This window comes from Pinus tabuliformis, chromosome 1_1, assembly GCF_031772625.1.
Source record: "Pinus tabuliformis cultivar Carrire ecotype Pingquan chromosome 1_1, CPIR1, whole genome shotgun sequence".
NCBI classification, from domain to species: domain Eukaryota; kingdom Viridiplantae; phylum Streptophyta; class Pinopsida; order Pinales; family Pinaceae; genus Pinus; species Pinus tabuliformis.
The window spans coordinates 845,948,042-845,975,176 of record NC_142297.1 but is presented as its reverse complement, the minus strand read 5'-3'; the positions used below and the strand labels follow the sequence as shown (position 1 = coordinate 845,975,176).

Sequence of the window (27,135 nt, the reverse complement as noted above, 5' to 3'; positions counted from 1 at the left end):
TAAACATCTATTTAATGATTTCATAGTAAAATAAACCTTTCTCCAAAATAAAATAATGAAAAAAACTATAAATAAAGGATTAAAACTAACCACGGTATTAAGTGCATTATACATGAGAAAAAATATAATTCGAAACAAAAATTTAACCTAATAATAATAAATTAAATAGATCATATAGATTTCAGATAACTAACCATACCCAGAAATTCGAACATAAATATCCGCAAAATCGTTTCTCCGATTATATTACGGTCCCTTCGATTTTGTGTTGTATCTGTTTTTGTGCAAAATACCTGTATTGTACCTGAAATCAGTGGGCTGAAGTGGCCACATATTGAAATCTGTATAGTGCGGAGGACGCATTATCAGACTCGGCAAATCACCCCAATCCAGCTTTTGCTTTTTAGACACGGCGAATGTCTGGCCGTAACCCTGAAGATCTCCTGTCTTCACTGAATACATCTGTTTCTCCTCCAAAGGAAGCTGGAAAAACTCCTTTCCAACTCTCTTAACACCATCTATTAAGGACTTTGGTATACCGTGATTCACAACCTATATGACCCCAACCACAATATATTTTGTTATTTTCTTGCAAAACCGTTCATAACACCAAGAAAGCAGCAGTTAATCAAATGATACCTGGAAGAAGCCCCATTCTTGATTTCTTGCTCTCTCTGCGATTCTTCTGAAAGCTTGGACATGTCAATGATGGGGATGTGGAGCTGATGATCAGAAAAAGAAATTGGTGATTGCCTTTCTTCGTCTCCTCTGATATATCTTTCTGGTATCGTCTCCTTCTGCGTCTTCACGAGTTCTTGAACGCTCTCGACGGTAAGAAAAGACCTACCCCAATGGGGAAGACCCATGTCAGCACTCTAGGTACTGAAGCAACGCTTCGAAAGACTCACTGAACAAATAAATTCAGGCCAATTTATTGGAAGTATAACACACCTTGGTGAATAAAATATTCATTGATTGATTAAACTATGGGATTTGTGGATATATTTATAGTGTGCTAGGAAGGAACTATACAGGACATGAAACTCAACGATGACCATGATTCTGCATACACTGAGAAAAAGTTGAGGAAAATACTACTTTAATCCGCGTGATTGGACAATTTGATGAAAACAAAAGCGTGTCGAATTACATAGTTTGTATTTTTGGTGCAGATTTTTCAGAACCACTCTGCTCTAAACAGTCATTTTGAATATGTATTCTTGTAACATGGTATTCGCCACCGTCCAAGTTCCAACACGTGGGCGGCTTTGATTGAATATTAATATTCGTGTGTTTTATAAGGGATATATTCAAACTCTTTCACCAGCAAATAATGTATACAAATTTTTAGAGTTACAAAAGGGCAGATCTCGTTCTTAATGTTTTAGATCAGATCAAAGTCGAATTCTGATTTCCGTGAAATATTGAACCAAAAAATTATCGATAACGAAGATGGCTAATTACCGTTATCCCATGCCCTAATATATCAATCGAATTAGGCCCTAATATATCAATCGAATTAGTTTTATACAGCTCGCACAGGGAATCTGGCCCGTCACTCGTAATCTATGTTAGGACTCTGGACACCACATATCTCCACAATGGTATGATATTGTCCACTTTGGGCCTAAGCCCTCATGGATTTGCTTTTGGACTTACCCCAAAAGGCCTCATACCAATGGAGATATTTGTCCATCCTTATATACCCATGATCCTCCCCACTTCTAGTCAATGTGGGACTATTTGGTCGTATACCCAACAATTCTCCCCTCGAACAAAGGACCATCGAGCCTCCCCTCAAACGATTATCCATCCGTCCACTCTCTACCAACCAGGATTCTATGCTCCAATGCGTTGGAAGCACACGCCTTACATGGAGCACCACCTACCTCGAGAGCTTGCTCTATCCCAGGTCAACTCCTCTTCACCGTGTTGGGGCCAGGACACGTCCATGAAGAATCCGGAGCACACCGCCTGTCTAACCGAGCTCATCCACGGATCCCATCGTGATATTACCGGGGCTCACCACCTTCGTTCGACATTCCGAGGATTCATCCACTTGGCTAACTTCGGGGCATGGCTCTGATACCACTTGTTAGGACTCTGGACACCACATATCTCCACAATGGTATGATATTGTCCACTTTGGGCTTAAGCCCTCATGGATTTGCTTTTGGACTTACCCCAAAAGGCCTCATACCAATGGAGATATTTGTCCATCCTTATATACCCATGATCCTCCCCACTTCTAGTCAATGTGGGACTATTTGGTCGTATACCCAACAATCTAAATGTCTTTTCTGAGATAGAAGCAGGCTTGGAATTAGACAATGTTTTGAATTTCAAATGAAAATTTAATGATTATGGGGACGTTTAAAGTTTTTTTATTTTTTGACAATGATGGTATGCTTTTATAGTTTTCATTTGAGATTTCTTTTACATTTCAAATGAAAATTCGACGGCATGGGATGTTCTTTGTGTTTGTGTTTTTTTCTTTTTTTCTTTTTTTTTTAATGTAGGGATGTTTTTCTACTTTTCATTTAAAAGTTGAAGTTTGGGAATGTGGGCTTCTAATTTTCTAGGAATATCATAGTATTAGAGATAATTATTTGGATAACTATTAATTAATATTGAGAGATTTGCAACTTAGGGTTTTGATTTAATCTAACCTTATTTAGCTGCAAGTTTTTTGGTGTTTATGTCGTTTTTGGAATTTCTATTATCATGGTTACTATGGCCAACTTTGTAGGAGGGAGTAGACATCCCTTCTATAGAAAAGTCAATGAAGGGGACCATCATCTTGGTCAATCAACTAATTCTTGTTGTGACGAGGTTGCAAAAAAGGCAAGCTCAAGGAAGGCTTCAACCAAGAATAGACCTGCACGAATTTTCCTTCCAAAGGTAGCAATAGATCCAAAGTTTGAGGTCCATTCCAATAAAATTATGGGGTACATTCAATACATGAGAGGTCATGCTTGAACTCGAAAATTCCTAAGCATTTGGCCCTCAGAAAAGTCCTCTCTTACAAGATTCAACACAAGTGGAAAACAAAGGGACAAATCAAATTACACCTGGAGGCAAAAGGCTCTTTCACCATTGTCTTTGCCAATATGGGAGATCACATGAGGGTTTTTGAACATTGCCCATACTTCTTCAACTCTACAGGATTATATCTTAGTTTTTGGATAGAGAGATTTGTTTCAAATAAAGAGGATTTTACAGTAGCCCTATTTGGGCTCCACATGTACTTTCCCAAAGAATTATGTGATAAAGAAATATTATCAGGCATCAGAAATGCTCTAGGTCATTTCATCAAAGTATTTGGATGCCATTGAACAAGCAAGATATATGTGTGTGTGGACATATTAGAGCACCTCCTTGAACTAATTGATATCTACTATCAAGACAAACTCTAGAAGAAAACCTTGAACTATGAGCACATTCCATTCCAATGTTGCAGATGCCATAATTATGGGCATCTTCAGAGAAATGTCTCCATGTTGGTTTCTAAGACCAGTCTAGATGAATGCTAAGATGTAGAATAAGATGGCTTCTCTAGATCAATCAATTTTCGCTATGGACCCAAGTCTCCATTCTAACAAACACACTAGCAAAATTGTTGTTACTAGCAACAATTGTGAACCACTTGCAAATCTTGAATCGCTAGCCCCTCCTTTGTATGCCTTCGCCCCAAATATAGGCATGCCTAATCCTTTGATGTCCCTCCTATTACCTCCTCACAACCCTCAAATCTGGATCCCCAATAACTCTTATGGAAAGATTCTATGTCGCCACACAATAATGATGACATCAAAGAAATGGATTTAGATGATGTCAACCTCCTAAGAATTACTAAGGAATGGAAAGATAAAGAACCAAATTTTCTCCTAGAGAATCAAGTCAAAATAGTAAAGTCATTCACAAATCAAGGCAACAAGCCCAAAGAAGTGCTAATAGTACAAATCAGTGTCAATCCCTTAAGGGTTCATGTCCAACCTATGAATGAAAGTACAAAGGAACACAAGTATGAGAAGAGAAAAGGCTGTAAGAGAAATCAACATATTCTGGAAGAACGGGGAAACATTCTTGTGAAATCAAGTAAAATAAAGTTGATCCCAAAGGTTTATCCCTCCACCAACTTATATCCCCCATGAAGATAATCTTCTAGAATATTTGACGCCTTAATTGCATGGGAAAGCAAAGGCTTCTCAAGGACAAGTGGGTCAAAAAACAACCAACTTATATCCCCCATGAAGATAATCTCCTAGAATATTTGTAATGCTTCATACAATATCCTTGACTCACGGCTCTTGTTCCCAACATCATTTTGGAACATCAAGGAGGGATCATCCAACAAAGGTAGTTTCTTGATAACATTTTTCTAGTGCAAAAAACTATCCATTCGAGTAGATATATGAAAGAGAATGGCATCATAATAAAAATTGGAACGGAGAACTCTTTTGATTGGCTAAGACACGGCTTCCTCTGCTTAGTCCTTCAAAAGTGCGGTTTCTCCTTAGATTTCATCACATGGGTCAAGACCTACGTTGGAAATCCATGGATAGCCCCAGTAATAAATGGTCAGCTGAGTGATTTATTCCCCCTATCCAATGGCCTAAGGTATGTCTTTTTAATGTCCTCCCTCCACTATATAATTATCACAAATGAACTTATTGGAAGAATAGAAGCAAAGAGATCATGGTGAAATATCCTAGGTATATGCATCATAAGAGGAACTGAAAGAAACTGTTTGTTCAGAGTTCAACTACAATAGCATATTGAGTAGATGCATCTCTATCATAGTTTCCCAAAGGGACAAGCACATGTTGGATCAATTATACGAGGCCTCTAGAAGCAACATCAATGAAGGAAGGCCATCTGTTTCGTGACTATCCTTTAAATCTGAAAACCTCGACCCCCTCCTCTTCTGATAAACCTGACTCAGATGGATTCACCAAGGTCACCAACCGAAAAAAGAACCACAAAAAACCTGTTTCAAACCCTAAAAAACCTGCTGCCCATTGTTCAAAACCATCCATGAGCAATAGCTTTGAAACCCTTGCCCAGCCGGAGCTAAATAACTTTGAGAATCCTACCCACCCAGAGGAAATACCCAAGATGATAGCACAATCGCTCCCCTCTAGATCAAAGAAGACCTAGAAGTCTAAGCAAACCTTAGATCTCTCCTCCTCCCCACCCAATATAATCCCAAAATGGAACACTCACGGCATGGATGTCGATAACGTGCAGTCAGTAACCACAACTGCAACAGAAACAATAGCAGAAAGGAGTGAAACCTATCACATGGAAGAGGAGCCTGAAAGCATAGATATTGGAGATCTGGACATACTTGGATTAGAACAAGCTTGCAAGACAAAAGAATATGACAAAATCACAAAAAGACAGCTGCAAAACCTGGAAGTCATCCTTTCTAGAGCACAACAGCAAAGAACCCTAGGTGTTCAGCTTGGAATTCAATGGGATGGCAAAAACATTCCTAAAGACAATAAAAAGAGAGGAAGGAAAACAGATCTCAAAGAAACCATCCACATCGGGGAAATGCTAGTGGAATTGGGAAGATATTCCAAGCTTACAAAGTATTACAACCCTCTACCTAATAACACATCATGAAGCTAACTTCATGGAATATGAGAGGGCTGAATAGCCTTGGGAAATACAGATTGATAAAGAACATGATTCAGCAGGAGAAACCCCAAGTCTTCTTCATGCAAGAAACCAAATGTAACTCCACGACACTGGACTAAACCCTTGCAAAAGCATGGCCAGGCAGTAAGGCAGTGGTAGTGGATGCCTCAGGAGCCTCAGGAGGACTAGCAATAGTCTGGGATGAAAGAGCCATCACGCTTAGCAACATTCATGCGAGTAAGCATTTCATTCATGCTACCTTCCATATTATAGGGACAAATGTGCATGGTCACTTAACCAATGTCTACTTCCCCCAGGAGGCAATGCAAAAGATAGCCATATTGAACACTTTGTCTTTGATCAACTTTGATAGAACTCATCCACTCTAGAGCGCAAGAGGAGATTTTAGTATGATAACAAAACTGGAAGAAAAGAGAGGAGGAAGGACCAAACTGGAAAATGAAAGCATTCATTTTAAAAATTTCATCCAAGACAACTGGCTCATAGATTTGTCATTTAACAATGGAATCTATACTTGGAATAACAAACGAGCAAGAACACATCAAATAGCCTCGCGATTGGATAGATTCTTGCTCTCCGATAATGCAATCCATCTTGGAGGAGACATCTCGGCTTCAATCTTGCCTGTCACATGCCTAAATTACTGGCCAATATCACTCCAATGGAAAATACCGGGAAACACTACACGGTGGCCATTCCGCTTTGAAGCATTTTGGTTGTCGCATCCAAATTTCAATAACCTGATAAATACGGTTTGGAAAAGTTTTACACCCCCATATGGCTCAAAAAAGTATCAATTCCCGCAAAAACTGAAAAATCTCAAAAACAACATCAAACAATGGAATCAACTTACCTTCAGTAATATCTTCCAAGCACAAAATTACTAGATCAAGAAATGAAAAGACTACAGCAACGGATCATCATGGAAGGAAGAGCCGAGGTATTCTCAGAGCAGGAAAAACACCTACAGACACAAATATCAGAATGAGAAAAGTAGGAAGAGATACTATGGAAGAAAAAATCAAGAGTAATATGGCTTAAGGAAGGCGAACGAAATACAAAAATTTTTCATCGCACTACTATCCATAGAAGAATGCACAATAACATCACTCATATCTAGAATCGGCAAGGAGAACGATTGGAGAAACATGAGGATGTAGAACAAGAACTTCTTACCTATTTCAAGCAGGTTCACCAAGAACCTCAGACAGATAGAATGCCAGCCATAGAGAAGATAACCAAGAATATCCCAAAAATAATAACAGAGGAACACAATCAACTCCTCCTCAGTTCAATATCTTTACAGGAAGTGGAACATGCAATGCGGCAACTAAAAGAAGGAAAGGCGCCTCGCTTTGATGGATTTACTTCCAACATCTTCCATAACTATTGGGATCTAATTAAATAGGAGGCCTAGCAGGTCGTTGAGGAATCCAGGACCAATAGATGGATGCTTCCCTCTATGAATGCAACATTCATTGCCCTCATCCCCAAAGAAGTGAAATCCTAGACGCCTGATAAATTCAGGCCTATAGCTCTTTGTAATGTCATTTACAAAATAATTTCCAATGTTATTGCCTCACAACTAAAACCGTTGCTACCATTACTCATATCGCCAGAGAAATCAGGCTATGTGGAAGGCTAGCAAATCACGAATGGCATCATTCTCACTCACGAGATTATTCATTCATTGAAGCAGTAAAAAAAAGTAGGTATGCTTCTTAAAATTGACCTATCTAAAGCTTTCGATAGTTTAAGCTGGAATTGTATTCGAAAGATGTTGATTGCCTTTGGTTTCTCCCCTCCTTGGGTTAGATGGGTCATGAGTCTCATATCTTCCAGTTTCTTCTCCATTTTGGTCAATGGTATCCCCTCCACCCCTTTTCACCCCTCCAGAGGAATCCGACAAGGCGATCCCCTTTCCCCTTTTATGTTCATCATGATGGCGGAAGGGCTTGGAAGAAACATCAAAGAAGCTCTTCACTCTCAACAATTAAGATTCCTCTCCTTTCCTAACTCCCCAGTTTTTACACACCAACAATTCGTGGATGATAACATCTTGTTTGGCCATCCTTCGGTCCAAGAAGCCCTAAAATTAAAACCCCTTCTAGCTGGGTTCTTGGATGCCTCTGGAGCTAGTATCAACAAGGCTAAATCAAAATTTTTTTTCTTTCATACCCCAGCCATTACTCAATCTTCAATATCTCGTATCCTTGGAAAAATTGGAAGCACGTCTCTCCTCCTGGACATTCAAAGCCCTCAATATGGCCAGCCATCTTGTCTTAATCAAAGTTGTTCTGCAATTTATGCCTCTGTATATTTTCTCAGTTCTGGTAGCGCCAAAATGGGTACTTAAGGAAATCAAACATCTCCAGCGAACCTTTATGTGGGGCAATTCGGAACAAAAACGAAAATGGGCTTTAGTGAAATGGACACAGTTTGCCTTCCAAAAATCTTAGGAGGTACAGGGCTTCGGGATCCACAACACACCAATGTTGTCATGGGAGCACGCATCTGGTGGAAATGGCTCTCAGCACCACACACTCCCTAGGCTGTCCTCTGGACAACAAAATATGCCAACAATCGACCCATAGATGAGCTAATCCGACTTACAAAAGTTGGCCCAGGATCCTTAATCTGGAACACAGCTAAACAACACAAAGATTTAATCCAATAGCACAGCTTCTGGGAAGTTAGGGATGGTAACAATGCAAGGTTTTGGGAAGACTCCTGGCAGTAGAGACCTAAGCTGAAGGACCTGATCACACCTCACCAAATCCCAGATTTGGAAGAACAACTGATGGACAAGGTCAATCAACACTGGAGGCCCACTCCAATGCAGGGATACAGACAATGGATAAGCTCGGATCACATCATTAGGCAAGGCACCGAATCTATTCAGCAAAATCTGGAGGCAAAATTCTCTAATAGGAAGATTTGCTATTCAGATAAGAAGGACATACTCAGATGGGGTTACAAGGCAAGGGGAACCTTCACCACACGTGAGGCTTACAATATAATTATAAGGAACCATACAGTTAAGGATCCTCTTTGGAAAAGGGTCTGGGCCCCCAACATTTGGCCAAAAGTTTCCACTTTCCTTTGGTTGTTCTGTCAAAATAAAATCCTTACATGGGACAATCTTCGGAAGAGGAGCTTTCACGGGCCTTCCATGTGTCCCAACTACAAACAGGAGGAAGAAACCACTATGCACCTCATGAATTCATGTCCATTAGCTAACAGACTCTAGGAAAAAGCAAGCTTTCGATGCCAAAAAGATGAACGAATCAAAGAGGATATCATCAACACTGTTTGCAATTGGGCAATGAATCCATATAAGAGTAAAATGTTAAACTCTTTATGGAAACTTGTCCTAGGATTTCTCATGTGGACACTCTGGAAATAAAGAAACCACCACATCTTCAAAAACAAATCCTCACCCTTAGAAGTCCTACGGAACACTGTATGACAAAATCTTTAGGAAACCTTACTGCTTCAAACTTGGCATGAAGAAGATTTTCCTTCCCTTCCACAGGAACAGAATATATGGGCAAATTGGAACCTACAGTGGAACTAGGAGTTGACAATCCATGGTAAACCTTCATCATAGAGCAAGATACCAGATAAATGGCTTCCTCCACCCCAACATATGATACAACTTAACTTTGATGGGGCCTCTAAAGGCAATCCTGGCAAAGCAGGATTTGGGGGAGTTTTCAGAGATCATCAAGGCATCCCTCTCCTAACCTTCATAGGCTCAATTGAATGGGATACGAACAATTCGGCTGAATTGGAAGGATTATGGCAGGGGATTTTCCTAGCTCAACTACATGGTTTCTTCCCACTCTTAATTGAAGGTGACTCTCAAATTCTCATTAACATGGTTAGTTAGATTTTGCAGGGGACACCATCAAACAAAGTGGTCAACAGCTAGAGATTGGTAGAAATACTTGAACACATTGAAATGTGGCTATCCACCCACAGAGCAGTCACCTTCAAACACATCCATAAGGATGGCAACAAAGTGGCTGATCTTTTAGCTAACATAGGAGCGGACAGTGGAATGACTCTACATGTAGGCTCGCTCACCACTATTGCCACTACACTACAGTTAAAGGAATACAATGATTTGGTGAAGATTGAAATTGTAGGGTAAAGAAGCACACCCAGATGTGGGTGACAACCATGATAGTTATGATGATTAGACGGACCGGTGGCAAAGGGATGGGCTACATGGCCGCATGCATTCCCTCCCATTCCAGCCTAAAACAAATTCATGGCGGCCTGCAGATTGCATTAAATCGATACTCTGGCAAAGATCTATCCATTATTCACACAGCAATGGACTCCACAGAACATATTCATGCTCACACCCCCCCTGCTCCATAGCATTTTCCCACCTAAAGCAGCGCAACCTTGTTCTCGCACTGTTACTGGAAGCCGATGCTGGTTGCTTAGCTGTGTAGACCTTGGTAATGGGAATCATTTCTCCCAAACAAGGCTCTGCAATTTGACTCCAGCTCAGAACTCCCTCTCTCATCCTCTGCCCAGCGATTTAGCCAATTTCCCCACTGATAGCTCTGCTTTGAACACTGTCATGGCTCACATCCATCACCAAATGTGTAGCAAAAGAGGAGGCAGCTATGGTGGTGGCATCCGGCCTCCTGCAACGCTAAGCCCAGACTCTGCCTCCCCCTCCCCTTCCCCTGACATCCATAATCCTTCTGGCACCTTCCTTGGTAGGTACACTAATACCTGCAGTGGCCGAGGACGCGCTCTGCTTCAAGGTGCTAGCCGGAGAGACACTGTTGTACATACAACCAATTTTCCCCTCCCCCCTCACCCTACTCCTCACTCAACTCAATTTTGCTTCCGCAGCGTCCTAAATCGGCCCATGATTATAGGCACTGTCACCATCGTCTTCTCTGAAGATAATGAACCTCACAATGCTTCTCTGGAGAGAAATAGGGTGCAACAGCAAGCTGCTCACAGGTTTAGAAGCACCCGTGACCCAGGAAAGCAATCGCTAGACGAGGGTGTTACCACCTTGCTTGGCAAGGAGACGGGTGGCAGTCATCATGCTGAGGAGGGTAGAGTTGAACACACGCAGACTCCAGGAAGCCGAGTGGGAGACACATCCCACCTGCATGCAGCTACTGGCAGCTCTGCTGGCCTTCAACCTGCTCATGGACTTCAGGTTGGCACATCAATGGAGGAGGATGACTGGTACCAATATGCATGTCACATCGAGGAGGAGCTTGCCCCAGATGACTTATAGAATTGATACTTGGTAGCCAGGTATCGCCCTTCTGCTAGCTGGGTGTTTATTTTGTTGCTTGGTTATTTTTTGAAATGTTTTGTTCCGTTAGAACTTTGCTGGTCATTTTTGCCATGATGGATATTTTTTGGTTTAAAACTGATAACCCATGTGTGGGTTCTTTTTCCCTTCATGGACTGGTTTCCCCATCGATGGGGTAGTCGAGTTTTTTTTCTGATAACAGATGTTCAGTACTGCTGAGGCCTGAGCCTCATTGTAATCATATTTTTGTTTCATATCAATAGAATAGCTTTACTTAGAAAAAAAAGCATCAATGAAAGAAGAGAAAAATTTATAGTTGAAAAACCACCATAGAAAAGTTTAATGAACATACATGAAAAAATCAAATTGAAACCAATTCATAAATATCTAGATACATGTATCTGGGTATGCCCATTACATTTAAAATAACTAAATCTTAGATTGGAAAAATGTCTTAAATTTTTTTACTAAACAAGCTTCAACAATGCAAAGTAAGATGGTTGAACTCAAATGTGAGAAAATTCCTAATAGGATCAATCTTATTGGCACTTCCAATCTACCTATCCTTATCATTATTAACTGTGGAAACAATAATCCGCCAAATTGGAGAAACTATTAGAAAATTCATGTTGTAATAAGGCAAGAACAACACGAAGAATTTTAATTTATTTAACTTAAAGGCAATTAGCACACCAACCAAACATAGAGCATTGAATATAAAAAAAACCAAAGTCGATGGATCTATACTTGGGAGCAAAAATATTATAGAGAATATTATAGAGGAAGATGGAATGGTGGAAATATGTGTTCCAAAAAAAATAATTAGGGAGGAATAGATTCCCCATTAAAAAAAAGAAAGAGGAACAATAATATGGAAAATAAGGGAATAAGGTATAGACCTAACCAATAAATAGTTATAAAATATTCTTCGAAATGTGGAGAGAATAAGACTATGCAAAGATAGAATTTTAAATCAGCCTTTTATAACAAAGCAAAAATTTATGGAAATACTATTAATATATGAAAATTATTGGCATCGGTTAAAGTAAAATATATCTGTATTGAAATATAAAGTGGAAAATAAATAGATAAAGGAGAAGTCCTTCAAACTACCTTTAATACTTGGTTCAAAATATGAAATTCTTTACCAACTATTGCAAAAATAAAAACCCACTAAATAGAGGGATACCTGAAATATGAGGATGAGTGAAAACTATATATTATTCAATGCAAAATAAAAGGGATACCTAAATATGATAATGAGTAAAGACTATGTATTATTCATTTCATCAAAGGGATACCTAAATATGATAATGAATAAAGACTATGTATTATTCATTTCATCAAAGTTATGTAATTAGATCCAACAACTTTCTCTTCCATCATCCCCACACCCTCTCCTTATCGTAGCAATAATGTGGCCGGACGTTTTGAGAAGAGGATATAGGATAAAAATTAACTTCATTCGTCCTACCTTAGTGAAACTAAAGAGAACCTACTTACGAGGGACAATCATTAAAGGAGAGATATTTAGGGAGAACATGTTTTTTCTTATTCCAAGTCAATGAAGTATTTATAAGAAATATATTAAAAATAATTATAATATATATATTAGTAAAATATGTAAAAAGATATTTAATTATGGATATTGATTTCTATTTTGTCATGTAAATTTATAATATGTAAATCAAATTTATTACAATATTATGGGCTAATATTATGATTTGCTAATATTATATGTCTAAAAAGTTATAAGTGATCTTTATATGACATTTTTTTTCTAATCAATCAATTCAATTAAAAATAAAAATAAAAAGATAACTGTTTTTTGATGTAAATCTTAATCTTTGATGTGTGACTATTATTAAAAACGTTTTATAATATTAAGAAAAAAAAATATAACTTTTTTTTTGACATAAATCTCAACTTTTAATGTGTGACTATTATTAAAAACACTTTATGATATTCCAGGCAGTTTAATTTCCCACCATCCACCTAATAATTATTGAGAATATTTTTATATAGAAAAGTGTTAAATTTATATATAATATAAATAATATTATAAAGAACCAATATATTCTATAATATATAGAGAAATCTAACTTTTACAAATGCAAACACAAATTTAATCTCTATATATATTTGATAAATAATAATTAAGATAAACCTATACTAATAATATTAATATTGATTGCTATCATTTATGAAAATTAAATTTCATATATCAAATTTATAAATTTAAATTTATAAATTTGATTTGATAAATTATTTTTATAAATAAATAACATAAAAATAAAATTTCAAATTTTCTTTTCATTTAAAAATAATAGATTGAAATTGTAAACCAATATTGTTGACCATTTATATTAACTCTTAGTCTAATGAGGCGGAGGAGTTGACCAGAATGTTATGGAAATTCCGATCATATTTAGAGAAAATCCGGCAAGGATTTTTGTAAATCTAAGTTATAGTTGTTAAACTTCAAACTTTTAGGGGTTCTAGATGTTTTTGATGGTGCTGAATCCATTTCCACCATCAAAAACATGATTCAAACTCTGTTTCTACAAGATTTTTTGAAATTTTTTTGCCCGGATTCCAGCGACTTTGACTGTCGAGGCAATTCCTCCGCATAATTAGACAACTCCTTTATCCAACTAGTAGACGACTCCTTTATACCAATATAACTTTCATATATTGGTTTTTATTCCGAATTTTATTTTACACTAAAATTTATAAAAAAAATTATGTTTATAAATATATAATATTTATTTTTTTAAATAGATAATTATAAAAATATAATTTTATTTTTTATATAATATTATTATTTTCTAAATAATTTAATTTAAAAAATAAGAGCGTAATGCCAGTCATGTCTGCATGTGGGCTCAGCCCAAACACACGATCTGGTCTGGGGAACTGAAGATAATAATTCATCCTCATTTTTAGGTATGGCTTTCCAAACTTCTTCTCAAGGTAATCAGGCTTTAAGTATAATGTCTCAGCAATTAAGCTCAACAGCTTCGCTGGCATCCACGATTTCCCTGCACCGCAACCAACATTACCATCAGTAAGTTAGCAGCAAGCCCGAATTTATTTACCATCAACATGGCAGTAGGTCAAAGAAACACAACGGTTCATGTATAAAAGGCATTATGGATTCAGTACCTGAATTTGTATTTGTCATATCGGATATGATAGATGAGGCCAGTCAAGATTGTAATTAGTCATCCATGCTCCAGAGAACCAGAAAAGTAAAAAACCTTCTATAAACCCAAAAAGATAGCTTCCACAAGTGCAAGACTCTCAAATAGATGTCTTAAATGATTTCCTAAATTTTTTAATTTTATTAGTCCCTGCCAACGGGGACTATTAGTAATCGATTTTCGACCAATGTTTAACCTAAAGTTTTTAGTGTTCAGGCTCTTCTTATTTCTTAAATAACTTATCGGATTTGATTTCAAGATTTCCATGGCAAATAAGATGTTTGATCATTTTATTTGGCCTCTTCCTAAGGCAGCTGAAGCATGGAAGATATATTATGCATTCAAAAAAGTTATATTATGCATTTATTAGACTTAATTGATTTTTGTTTCAGTAATGGAAGTAATGCTAACATTAATCTGTTAATCTGTAAACATTAAATGTTTGTTTTTTCAGACGCTTAGGAAGTTTGTAACAGTGTACAAAGGGCACTCCACATGGCTCGACACACTAGGTAGCTTTGTGCATGCCATAGTGTGGTGTCTAACATAACGGGATCGACTATCGTTGGCTGGCAGTAGTATAGGAAGGAGGAGAGAGCAGGAAGTAAGTAGTGTCGGTTGTCCACTCACCGCGTATTGTGATACTAATTATGCAAGCACACACGCGACTTTGCATGTCCTGAAAATGGTATTGATTCTGGCGATATCTTGTGGCAGTTTGGAAAATTTCAGATCTTAGATGAGGAAAGACTTCATGCTTTTAACACCGCATATGACGTTGGCAAGAAATTTGTTGAAGGTTGTGCTAAGTGTATACTGTCTTCTTTGCAATATGTTAAATGGCTGGCAATTTCTTCTGTTTTAGTATCGCATCCATCCTAAAGTGTTGATCTGTTTATACTTACTGAGCCTCCTATCCTTCTCATGTGCTTTCCAACTTTTCCATCTCATGTGCTTTCCAACTTTTCCAGGGACTGGGTAGTCTTTACCCGCAAGATTGGATGAAAAATTTGTCAGCCCATTTGTTGGGTTTGTGTTTGGAGCACCAAGCTTTCCCAGTCATCCTGTGTAAAATACAATATTTACAAGGTTATTTACCATGAATAATTATAGAACATCTGGATTTGTTTGAGGATATAGTGTAAGGATGTGACAGTTTTCTTAATCTCAAGTTTTGGTTGCATGCAGGATTCAAATACATGCGAGATGGCATTAATGGTAGAACCCCTTCTAAGACTTCAGGAAAGGGTTAATCTTCTCTTGAAGTAGTTTCATGAACATCCAACGTTGTAGCAGATTCTACAAATTATTGGGACACTTCTTGGCATCTCACTTAAATCTCCATTAATAAAAGTTATTTTCTTCGTCCAAGGAAGCAAATCACAGCTTTATTTCTTATCTCTTTAGAATACAATTTCGATAATTTCATTTTCAGATTGTACTTTAAGTTTGACAAACATGCAACATATTTTATGTAGATCCTCATTGGTGAGCAATTTTTACTCCATAGATCACAACTATACGAGGAAACTGCTTCAAGAATGGTTTCTTTGAAAGGTATTCAAAGTTCTTATTTGGTGAATGTCAATCTGGTCAATCAGTTCAGGTCAGGAGAACGAAACTAATATGCTTTAGGTAATTCAAATCTAATAAATCTGGTGTTTCCTAGTACGAGTCATTTTTATTTTTATTTTCAATCTAGAAAGAATAGCTTCTCAAAAAGAATGAGGTAATTATGAGGGGAAATATAAACAACTTTCTCTCGGCTGTTAATGTAGAACATATGGATTTTTCGAAGCGTTTGACTAGACAAATTCTTTTATCCTGCAAATTGAGTTCTGGAAATGCGTTTATGTGCAGCCAAAGCATTTGGGCATTCCAATAGTGTTTTTCATTGAGGCAGTTCCGACGACATCAAACAACAGGTTGAATATCCAAGATGCATCGGTGCAAGATTGTACATAGAGTTGAACACAGGAATTACCACAAAGTTATTTACATGAAGCCATTTCTCATGTCTGCAATGAGATTAATGGGACGAATGATCATATCACAACCTGCATAAAAAATTTCTGGCATGTTTTTGGCATTAGCTCAAGTTTGGTGACTAATAGAGCACTCAACTGTGGTGACTAGCGGATGAAGGTTCAAACACGCAAAATGCATGCAATCTCCGCCTGACAAGTCTTTTCCTTTTATTTGAAATTTAATTAATTTATTATTTATTCATTTTATTTTTTATTAATTTTTAAAAAAAATTATTATATGTGTTGGCATAAATTAAGAACAAAAGAATACAAGGTTGATAGACCAACCATACATGCAGTGCAAGTGTACACTCCAGAGTCCATGCAAGCATGTTGTTGAACACTTATCTAAGCCCGTGAGATTTGGCTATGGTTTCTATAATTATTTCTATGGTTTCTATGGTTTCTAGCATCATTAGAATAGCAACTAAACACGGTACAAAATGTATCATTTTTAATTTTTCTAACACCAAAGTATTCAATAGCATACTCTAGGTAGAGAATATCTTGCTCTTTCTGTTATTTTTCAAGTCTCAAATAGAGTTCAGTGAGGAAAACAATTTATCTTCCCATTCATCCCAAAAATAAGCTAGTGTTTGAGGAGAAATTTTATTTTGTACCATCGTTTTGGAATAGTAATCCTCACTAAATAAACGCATCCCCTCATGGAGATTAAATGTCTTCAAATGTTAATGAAGATGTGCATCCAGGGCTTTACGAAGAGTAAAAATTTCAAGTCTGGTGTTTTTCATCCTCTCTGCAACGATAGAATGTATAACTCATTTGAAAGTATTTCCATTTCTAAACTTATGGACTCATACATGGTTGGGTTCTTTTCCTGCTATATCTTTTACTTTCTCTAATAGTTCAATATTCCCATTGAATTTCTCCATTGGCCAGCCTTTATTACTCTTACTCTACACTAAATTCATTTGGACGTGAAATAAAATGGATTTAATTGCTAGCTCATATTTCCCTTCTTTTAATAGCATCCCAAAATAAATTAATAAGTAGTGTTTCATCTTTGCAACCTATGTAGCCTTGCTGAAGTTCCTTGCTATAGCTTCCACTGCTACAAGTATCTAATTAAGTCTGGCGATGGAAGTGCCTTCACAAATATCATCATAGACTGAGTGTCTTTTATCCGATGATGGAAGTGCCTTCACAAATATCATCATATTCTGAGTGTCTATCATCATAGACTGAGTGTCTTTTATCCGATGATAATTTGTTGCACTTTTCCTGAGATACTCAGTTTGAAGATTTTTTTCCACAATATTGCACTTTCTTCTAGTGTTCAATAAGTGGCAATTATGATTATATTTTCAATAATGGGTAATAAGTTGAAAAACAGTTTTGTTTGGGGTTAACTATGGTTGATTTAGTTATAACTAAGTTTATCTCATGTTTGAATAAATATTCTTATTAATGTATCAAGAATAACGTTGGCAACAGTCGAATAGTTGAAAACCTACATACATAAATCTTGGGTTTTTAGTCTGGTAGCAGATTCTGTTACGTGCAGCGAGCTTCATCTTCAAGCAAGTATGTAAATTAATTTCTATTTCAATTTCTCCCTAAACTATTTAGTAGCTTAAAGCAGTGTCTCAATAGAGAGTATTTAGAATCAATGTTCTGAACATGTTGTTGAGACTTTGAAAAGGTGTCATGGGTGGACAGGAAGAGGCTTCATTTTATAAGTTGTGTGAACAGATTCAATAGCAAGTTATTTAGACTCTAACAAATCTATATACTTGTAGCGCAGATATTGTGAAAATAATGAGAAATAGATTTAGTTATGAAGCAGTTATGAGCAGTTGATCAGAATTAGTTATAAGTAGTTGAACAGAGTTAGTTATGAGTGGTTAGGAATTCCTATATAAGCATGATGTAATTGAGTAAAGTAATTAATGAAGTTTGTTGAGGTTTTCTATTTTAATTTGGTATCAGAGCTCAGGGTTTGAGCTGGGGTGAGAGGGCAGGTGAGGAAGGCCGAGGTTTGTGCCACCTGCGTGGAGCCCAGCAGAGGAATAGAGCCGTAAAGAAAACAGCAGAGGAGTAGAAGGCGTGAGAGGCTGGGTACGTGGTTTCAAACTTGAGTGTGTGAGTTTGCTGTTTTATTGAGCAGAGGCTGTGTGAAGCCGAGTTGGTGAGCCGTGAAGGCTGTGTGAAGCCGGTTGCTGAAGGCTGTGTGAAGCCGGTTCGTTTTTTGAACTGTTGGAATCGTTGACCCTGTCCAGAACTTGGATTTTTGGTACTGTGGTGTTGGTACCCGTGTTGGCGTGGTGAACCCGATGTGAAGAGTGCAGTTCCGGAGGCGTTGTGCAGTTTGACGCTGTGGTGTTGGTATCCGTGTTGGTGTGGTGACTTTCTGTTGCGTGAGAGGAGTCTGGCCTGAAGCCAAGGCCGTGAAGATCCGTGAGCGGCTGTGTAAAGCCGTGGCTGTGCGTTGAAGGCGTGAGAGGCTGTCCGTGAAGTATTGCTGTCTGTTGCAGTGGAGAGGGCGTGTTGCAGCGTGAGAAGCCGTGAAGTCTTACTGTTTGTTGCAGTTGGTGAACCTGTCGTGCAGAGAGCTGTGTGCGTGGAGGTCTTTACCTTGTGCAGAGAGCCGTGAGAAGCCGAATGTACCTGTGTTGTGTTAGTGGTGAACCTGTTGTGCAGAGAGCTGCGTGGAGGTTGAACGTGCCATTTGAATGAACCCCGCTGTGGTGTTGTTGCCACAGTAAGCTGTGAGGTGAAGTGTGCATATCGCACAGTCAATTGCCAGAAGCCGTGAGGTTTTGTAAGCCGTGAGGTGAGGTAAAGTTTGGTTTTCTGTTTTTTAATGGTGAAAGACGTGTTGTGTGAAGCCGCCAGCCGAGACGTGTTGTGTGAAGGAGAGCCACAACCTGCGTGAGGACAAGGATTGCTGCGCGTTTGCGTGAGGACGTGAAGGGGAAGAGAGCTCTTGTTGTTGGAGCTGTTCGCTGCAGAGCCGTCAGCCGGGAAAAGGCCTGCGAAACCCCAGCCGGACGAGAAGTTATGTGCGTCATTGTTGCACAGTTAATTCAAGATTGAAGGCTGCCGCTGTTTCTCCCTATTGCTGTTGTGCGTATCAAGAACCGTTCGCGTGCTGCCAGAACACAAAAACCGTCGGGTGCTGTAGTTTTAAGATTGCGTGGAGTGCTGCCGTGCGTGGAGTCCCTGTCCAGAACATTGCCTGGTGCTGTCGAAGACTGTCAAGAATCGTTTCTACTACCGTGGTCATGTTCTTTTTCAGTCGGCCCGGTTATTTTCTTTGTTTTGTTGCAAAAATCGTGTAAGTGGGTCTTGTTCACGAGAGTGCTGTTAGTGAGCACCGTTTGTGACAGCTGGTCTGATTGGAGGAGCCCGGAGGGCCAGGCGTTTTGTTTGACGTGTGATAAAGCTGATTGAAGTGTGATAAAGCTAACTGATATGTCTATTATTTTAGATTTTTTTGACAATGATTTTTTTAATGATCCTTTTCTCATGAACCCATTTGGGATTAGCAGTATTTTTGAGTCCATTGACAAAGAGTTTCATGTTGTTGACGATCATGTCCCTGAAGAAATCACTCATGTTGTTGAGGATCACCCTGTTGAAGAAATCACTGTGATTAAAACTTGCCCGGTTGTTAGAAGTTTTATTGGATCTACTTTCAAGATGACTGCTACATTGGAGGATACTACCATGGATGTTCTTCGAAGGCCGCTCATGTTCAAAGATGACTGCATTTTGGTGACTCCTTCGTTGGTTCCTCATGGAAAGTGGGGCGAACATGAATTAAATTACCTCGTTCGAGATCTTGCATTGCCTCTCAATCCAAAAGAGGTTGTTGACGTTAAGTATGTGAGCAAGGAGCAAAGGAATTTCACAAGGAAACCCAAAAAGGTGAAGATGAAACTGCATCAGCAATGGAAAAGGAACAAGCATGGACCTTTTAATAAGAAGGCAAAAATGAAATGTTTTGTTGTAAGCCTAGCTGAGACTTAGACCAGCAGGCAAGTTAAAGTTTAAGTCGTCATGATTAAGAATATAGTGTCTTGTGTATCGTGCTATAGTATATATTTGTTATTTAGTTGGAATTAAGGGGGAGTGGTAGAAAGGTATTAATCCCAACTACCCTCTGTTAATGCAGTAGTTAGATCAATCTATAGAATACCGCAGATGTTCAAAGTACAAGTTCTAGAAGTCACTTAGGTATGGTAGAAAATCCATTTCTCCATTAAGGGAGGATGTGAAAATAATGTAGAAATAGATTTAGTTATGGAGTAGTTGAACAGAATTAGTTATAAGTAGTTGAATAGAGTTAGTTATGAGTGGTTAGGAATTCCTATATAAGCATGATGTAATTGAGTAAAGTGATGAATAAAGTTTGTGAAGTTTTCTATTTTAATTGATATTTGATTCCCTTGCTCTTCCCTATGGTTGTTCGTTCTTTGGACTCTAACAAGTCTATATACTTGTAGCGCAGATATTTGATTCCCTTGCTCTTTCTTGTGGTTTCTTTTCTTTGGACTCTAACAAGTCTATATACTTGTAGCGCACATATTTGACTCTCTTGCTCTTTCCCGTGGTTGTTTAGTTCATAGGTTAGGTACAGGTCTCCACTATTATGTTAATAAGTCAGGTTCACTTCTTCATATGTAGAAGTAAGCCCCCTTCCGCCCAAGTAAATCATCCACTCAAGGCAGGGACTCGCTGCCTTGCAACTCCCCTTGTTTCAATATATATTTGAGTCGAACTTTTGTCTTGCAACATTAAATTTGATCACATAATAGTAATGGGAGCATTTATATAAATTAAATGACTAAGAAAAGTGGATAAGAAATAATAAAATATTTGTTTTATTTTATGAGACCAATTAAATTGGTAAAATAATAATAATAAGAAATAAATTTATAATTTTATAGTTATTATTATTAATAATAAGTATAAATAGATAATATTAATTAAACATAATATATTTAATATAATATGTCATAAGATTTTTAAATCGAGATTCACCTCATTTTATCATGGAGATTCTTAATACATAAATAAATTTTGTTACAATACTATGGATCAATATCATGGCTTATCAATATTATTTATGCAAAATCATAACTCAATTCATGGTCAAAAATATTGTTTATATATTTCTATTTTCATTTAATTCTATAACATTTTTTTAATTAAATTGAAAAGTAAAAAGTAAAACATTCCATTGAGATAAATAACCCTAAAAATATTTTATAAATTAAATCCTTATTATCCACTTATTAATTATTAAATTAAAAAAAATTACACCCTATTTCAAAATAAAAATATCTATGAATCATAATCCAATTAATTAATGTATATTCATTGTAGTTTTAAATTTATAAAATATAATTAAAAATCAAATTATATAAATTTTTTAAAATGAAAAACTAAAAATTTATACGTTAAAAAAAATGTTTTATTTTATTTTTTAGTTTATTTTTAATTTTAAAGGGTTATCTAATTAATTTTTTTTATAACATAAATTACACATTACTTAAAATAATAATTATATATAGAAAGATGATGATGATTAATTTCATATCAAAGCTTAAGAAAGAGATTAATTGAAACTTTTTAAAATTTTATGTCTATGCGATTGAAAAAAAAGGAGAGTACTATAATTTTGATGACTTAACAAGGCAAGAAGGTTTGTAGTGTGAGAAAGGTTTTGGAAATGAGAATGGACATGAGAAGGATAAGAGAATCCCAAAATAAAGTGTTTTTCTTCTTCAACCCTCTTAGTATCGCAAAGGTGATAGACTCTTTTGTCCCAAGGTGTTTTTGGAATAGACCAATGCCCGTTTTAACTTAGAAGCTCATGAGAATTAGTTCTTATATTCACAATGATCATTTTCTTCTTAGCACTGGTCAAGGTAGAAAGATAATTTTGCTTAGCAAGATTGGGGTTGATCGCATCTTTATAATACCTTAGCTTCCTTTTTCCTTCTAAGTTTGTATCATCCCACAACTTATCCTTAAATATGGAAGTTATAGTATTTTTAATATTATCATTATTCTCCAAGATGATCTCCTCTATTATCCCCTAATGGTGGAGCTAAGACTAGGTATCCTTATGCAACCATCGCTTGAGTTGGACATGGGGGTTTTGTATAGAGTTAGAAGCAATTTTGAGGAACCTCTTGGCTTCCATATTGTAAAGCTTCTTCATATACATTAGATACCTAAACATAGCCATGCTTTCAATGGAGGAAAGGCTAGCTTTGATCAAGAGGATAAGGTCGGGATAATTTCTTTTAATCTTGAGGTTGTAGGTTATAAATTTCTATTGGATCAACTCAATCCTCCTCCACGATTATCTAGATATACTACAACATCAAATCTCACAGCCATATAATATAACAAGGGTGACGAGAGTCTCAAAGAAAAACTTTTTTTTACTCCATGCACAAAGATCAGTGGACTTATAATTTCTTTGAAACCCATAATAAGCTTTCCAACCTCCTATTATCCTTTTCTCAATCCTATAATTCCAATTGAGCTAGTGGTGAATGTCAGTAATTAAATATTTGTAGGAAGAAACCTTATCCAAGTAACTGTTATCATAAATGAAACAATCATAATTGATTTTTTTAGGTTTAATAATCACGACTTTAGTTTTGTTGGTATTAATAGTCATACCCATCTTGGAGAAATATTCATGGAGGATTCTAAGCTTCTTTTTGACATCATCTTGGCTTCTAACTAAAAGAATGATATGATCAACATAAAGGAGAAGAGTAATGACCATATCAATGAGCCTGGGGCCCTCGCATCGTGTAACTTCCAAACACTCTTCTAGCTTATCAATGTAAATTCCAAAAAGGGTAGGAGATAGCGGACACCCTTGCTTAACTCCAATATTGTATTTAGTTTCATGAAACTAAGTTGTAAGGTTGGCAATAACATTCTTGTATAGCCTCACAATAACCCTCAACTTGAGAGGAACCATTGTCCTATCAAGTCTCTTCCATAACTTATCCCAAGGAATAGAGTCAAAAGCTTTACTAAAGTCAACAAAACGACCGAAGAGATCAATTTTATTATTTTGACAATCCTTGACAGTGATACTAAGAGTAACAAGATGGTTAATAATTGAGTTTTGTTTGTGAAAACTAACTTTCCTTTTAGGTCTCTTACCATGCCTTTCAAGCCAAAGGCTAATCTTCTTTTCCAATATGAGCCCATACAATATGGTTAAATATGGCAAATCATAATGGTCCTATAGTTAGAAGGAATGTTTGTATCCCCACTTTTAAAGATAGGCATACGATAAGGCTTCGCATCTAAGACTTAGGGAAGCCATGTTTCATGGGAAATTGAAGAGTTTTGGTATATGAGAGATGATGATAGATCTTCCCATTTTGAAAATTTTAGCTTGATAACCTTCAATATCCCTCGCATTCCCATTAGCAAGTTTCTTAATCCTAAAATCCGCATCTTCCAAGGAAAATATATCCTCGTCTATAGGGGTGTTTAAGATGTTTCCCATGATGTTTGTGGAATAATACAGATTCTTAAAATAGATATCCTAGTTCTTAAAGGGGATCAAATTATTTTCTTTCATTTTATGAACAAGAGTATTCCTCCAAAAGTTTTTAGGTTCAGCTTTAGAAAGGTGAAGAAGACACTCTTACCTCTTATTTATATATGACACTTTCTTGCTTTTTATTAGTGCTTTATGCATATTCTTTTGAGATTTATAGTATCATAGGGAGCATCTCTAATCACTTTCTTGGTAGTTTTACAATCATGATCATACCAAGGGTTGGAAGTTCTATTATCTTTTTATACAACACCTCAGTGGATAACTTGTTGATAGTATTGGTGACGGTTGCACTAACGTTGTGGTAGATGTCATCAATGTTATCAGTATATGTTAAGAAACCTAAATATTTTTTAAATCGTTTAAGAAGAGACCCATTTTACTTTTATCAGAAGAATGTGCCTTTGACTCTCACAAATCTTTTGCATGTGGTTGGTATGCATATCAAGGTTTAGAGTTAAGGATAAAGGTCTATGGTCGGACTTAGGCTCATGGTCATTAAGTACATCGACGTTTACAATACAATCGAGAACATGGGTATCAGTTATCACATAATCCACAACACTACTTCCACGTCCTTGAATACAAGTAATCTAGCTAGAGGCTAGCCACTTATTGATTCCATTACAAATTATCAAGTCTTGGGAGCTACAAAGTTTGATTACCTCAATACCAAATAGGTTCTCGATTATGTCTTGAAAATTTCTTTTGTATCTACTAGCTAAGTCAAAGTTGTCATCAAGCCACAACTGGTCAGGGTTAGAGTTATTAATTAGGATAGTAGGTTGGTTAGTAGCGGTTCTAGCATTTAAGCCCCCAAGCAAAAGGATATTACCTCCATTGTTTAGACCGTGGATACCTTGTTCTAAGGTATTGAAGGGGTAGTTCTTATCCATGTTGTTTTTCTCATAAGAGGTAGAGTTGATAGGAGCAAACTAGCAGATTGCGAGAAAAACCTGAATAGTGTTAGCGTCATAAATTTTCATCCAAATGTATTGATTGAAGGGGTCAATCGTATGAAGCCGAATGGGAGAAAAAGTATTATATTTTTATATTACAAGCTATACTACCAAAACCTCTAGGAGAGGATTTCGTGGTCTAAGTTAACCAAAAAATAAGACCATCTATGTGGGGAGCCTGGATTCATCATGCTCCCAAGTTTCAACTAAGAAAATAAGATCAATATCACCCGGGATCCAACTTAACATAAGAACTTTACGCCATGAAAAATTACCCAAATTTAAGAAAGATTGAAATGTTCCCAATTCCTATTTATCATTGTTATTATAAATTCTATATCCAATAATAGCTTTCCTATTCTTAATAATGTATAAGACATCTTAAACATCTATTTAATGATTTCATAGTAAAATAAACCTTTCTCCAAAATAAAATAATGAAAAAACTATAAATAATGGATTAAAACTAACCACGGTCTTAAGTGCGTTATACATGAGAAAAAATATAATTCGAAACAAAACTTTAACCTAATAATAATAAATTAAATAAATCATACAGATTTCAGATTACTAACAATACCCAGAAATTCGAACATAAATATCCGCAAAATTGTTTATCCGATTATATAGAGTCCCTTCGATTTTGTGTTGTATCTCTTTCTGTGCAAAATACCTGTATTGTACCTGAAATCAGTGGGCTGAAGTGGCCACAGATTCAAATCTCTATAGTGCGGAGGAGAGGTTATCAGAACCAGCAAATCACCCCAATCCAGCTTTTGCTCTTCAGACACGACGAATATCTGGCCGTAACCCTGAAGATCTCCTGGCTTCACTGAATACATCTGTTTCTCCTCCAAAGGAAGCTGGAAAAACTCCTTTCCAACTCTCTTAACACCATCTATTAAGGACTTTGGTATACCGTGATTCACAACCTACATGACGCGAACCACAATATATTTAGTTATTTTCGTGCAAAACCTTTCATAACACCAAGAAAGCAGGAATTAATCAAATCATACCTGGAAGAAGCCCCATTCTTCACAAGCCTGGGCAATCTTCTTGATTTCTTGCTCTCTATGCGATTCTTCTGGAAGCTTGGACATGTCAATGATGGGGATGTGGAGCTGATGATCAGACAAAGAAATTGGTGATTGCCTTTCTTCGTTTCCTCTGATATATCTTTCTGGTATCGTCTCCTTCTGCGTCTTCACGAGTTCTTGAACGCTCTCGACGGTAAGAAAAGACCTACCCCAATGGGGAAGACCCATGTCAGCACTCTAGATACTGAAGCAATGCTTCGAAAGACTCACTGAACAAATAAATTCAGGCCAATTTATTGAAAGTATAACACACCTTGGTGAACACAATATTCATTGATTGATTAAACTATGGGATTTGTGGACATATTTATAGTGTCCTAGGAAGGAACGATACAGGACATGTAACTCAACGATAACCATGATTCTGCATACATTGAAAAAAAGTTGAGGAAAATACTACTTTAATCCGCGTGATTGGACAAAAGCGTCTCGAGTTACATAGTTTGTATTTTTGTGCAGCTTTTTCAGAATCATCGTACTCTAAGTAGTCATTTTGAATATGTATACTGTGTTCCATTGTGATTCTTTTAAAATGGTATTCGCGACCGTCCAAGTTCCAACACGTGGGCGGCTTTGGTTGACTATTAATATTCGTGTGTTGATATATTCAAACTCTTTCACCAGCAAATAATGTATACAAAAATTTAGAGTTACAAAAGGGCAGATCTTGTTCTTAATGTTTTAGATCAGATAAAAGTCGAATTCTGATTTCCGTGAAATATTTAACCAAAAACTTATAGATAACGAAGATGGCTAATTACCCGTATCCCATGCCCTGATATATCAATCGAATTAGTTTTATACAGTTCGCACAGGGAAATCGCCGAACGTCTGGCCCGTCACTCGTAATCTAAATGTCTTTTCTGAGATAGAAGCAGGCATGGAATTAGACAATGTTTTGAATTTCAAATAAAAATTTAATGATTATGGGGTCGCTTAAAGTTTTTTATTTTTGACAATGATGGTATGCTTTTATAGTTTTCATTTGAGATTTCTTTTACATTTCAAATGAAAATTCGACGGCATGGGATGTTCTTTGTTTTTTTTTAATGTAGGGATGTTTTTCTATTTTTCATTTAAAAATTGAAGTTTCGGAGTGTAGGCTTCTAATTTTCTAGGAATATCATAGTATTAGAGATAATTATTTGGGTAACTATTAATTAATATTGAGAGATTTGCAATTTAGGGTTTTGATTTAATCTAACCTTATTTAGTTAGCAAGTTTTTCACTGCTTATGTTATTTTTGGAATTTCTATTATCATGATTACTATGGCCAACTTTGTAGGAGGGAGTAGACATTCCTTCTATAGCA

The 27,135-nt window shown here is 36.8% G+C and overlaps 1 protein-coding gene across 1 annotated transcript; it reads right to left on the bottom strand.

Annotated features, from left to right (window-relative positions):
• Positions 1 to 214: 214 nt before the first annotated feature.
• LOC149216900 (protein LATERAL BRANCHING OXIDOREDUCTASE 1-like) lies at positions 215 to 26,084 on the bottom strand. Its single transcript, XM_089391286.1, has 4 exons — positions 25,742 to 26,084; positions 25,407 to 25,654; positions 640 to 843; positions 215 to 552 (listed from the first exon to the last, which is right to left on the bottom strand). The coding sequence occupies exons 1-4, from the start codon at positions 25,988 to 25,990 to the stop codon at positions 546 to 548; spliced, it is 708 nt and encodes a 235-aa protein (XP_089247412.1). The 5' UTR covers positions 25,991 to 26,084; the 3' UTR covers positions 215 to 545.
• Between the last annotated feature and the right edge of the window lie 1,051 nt (positions 26,085 to 27,135).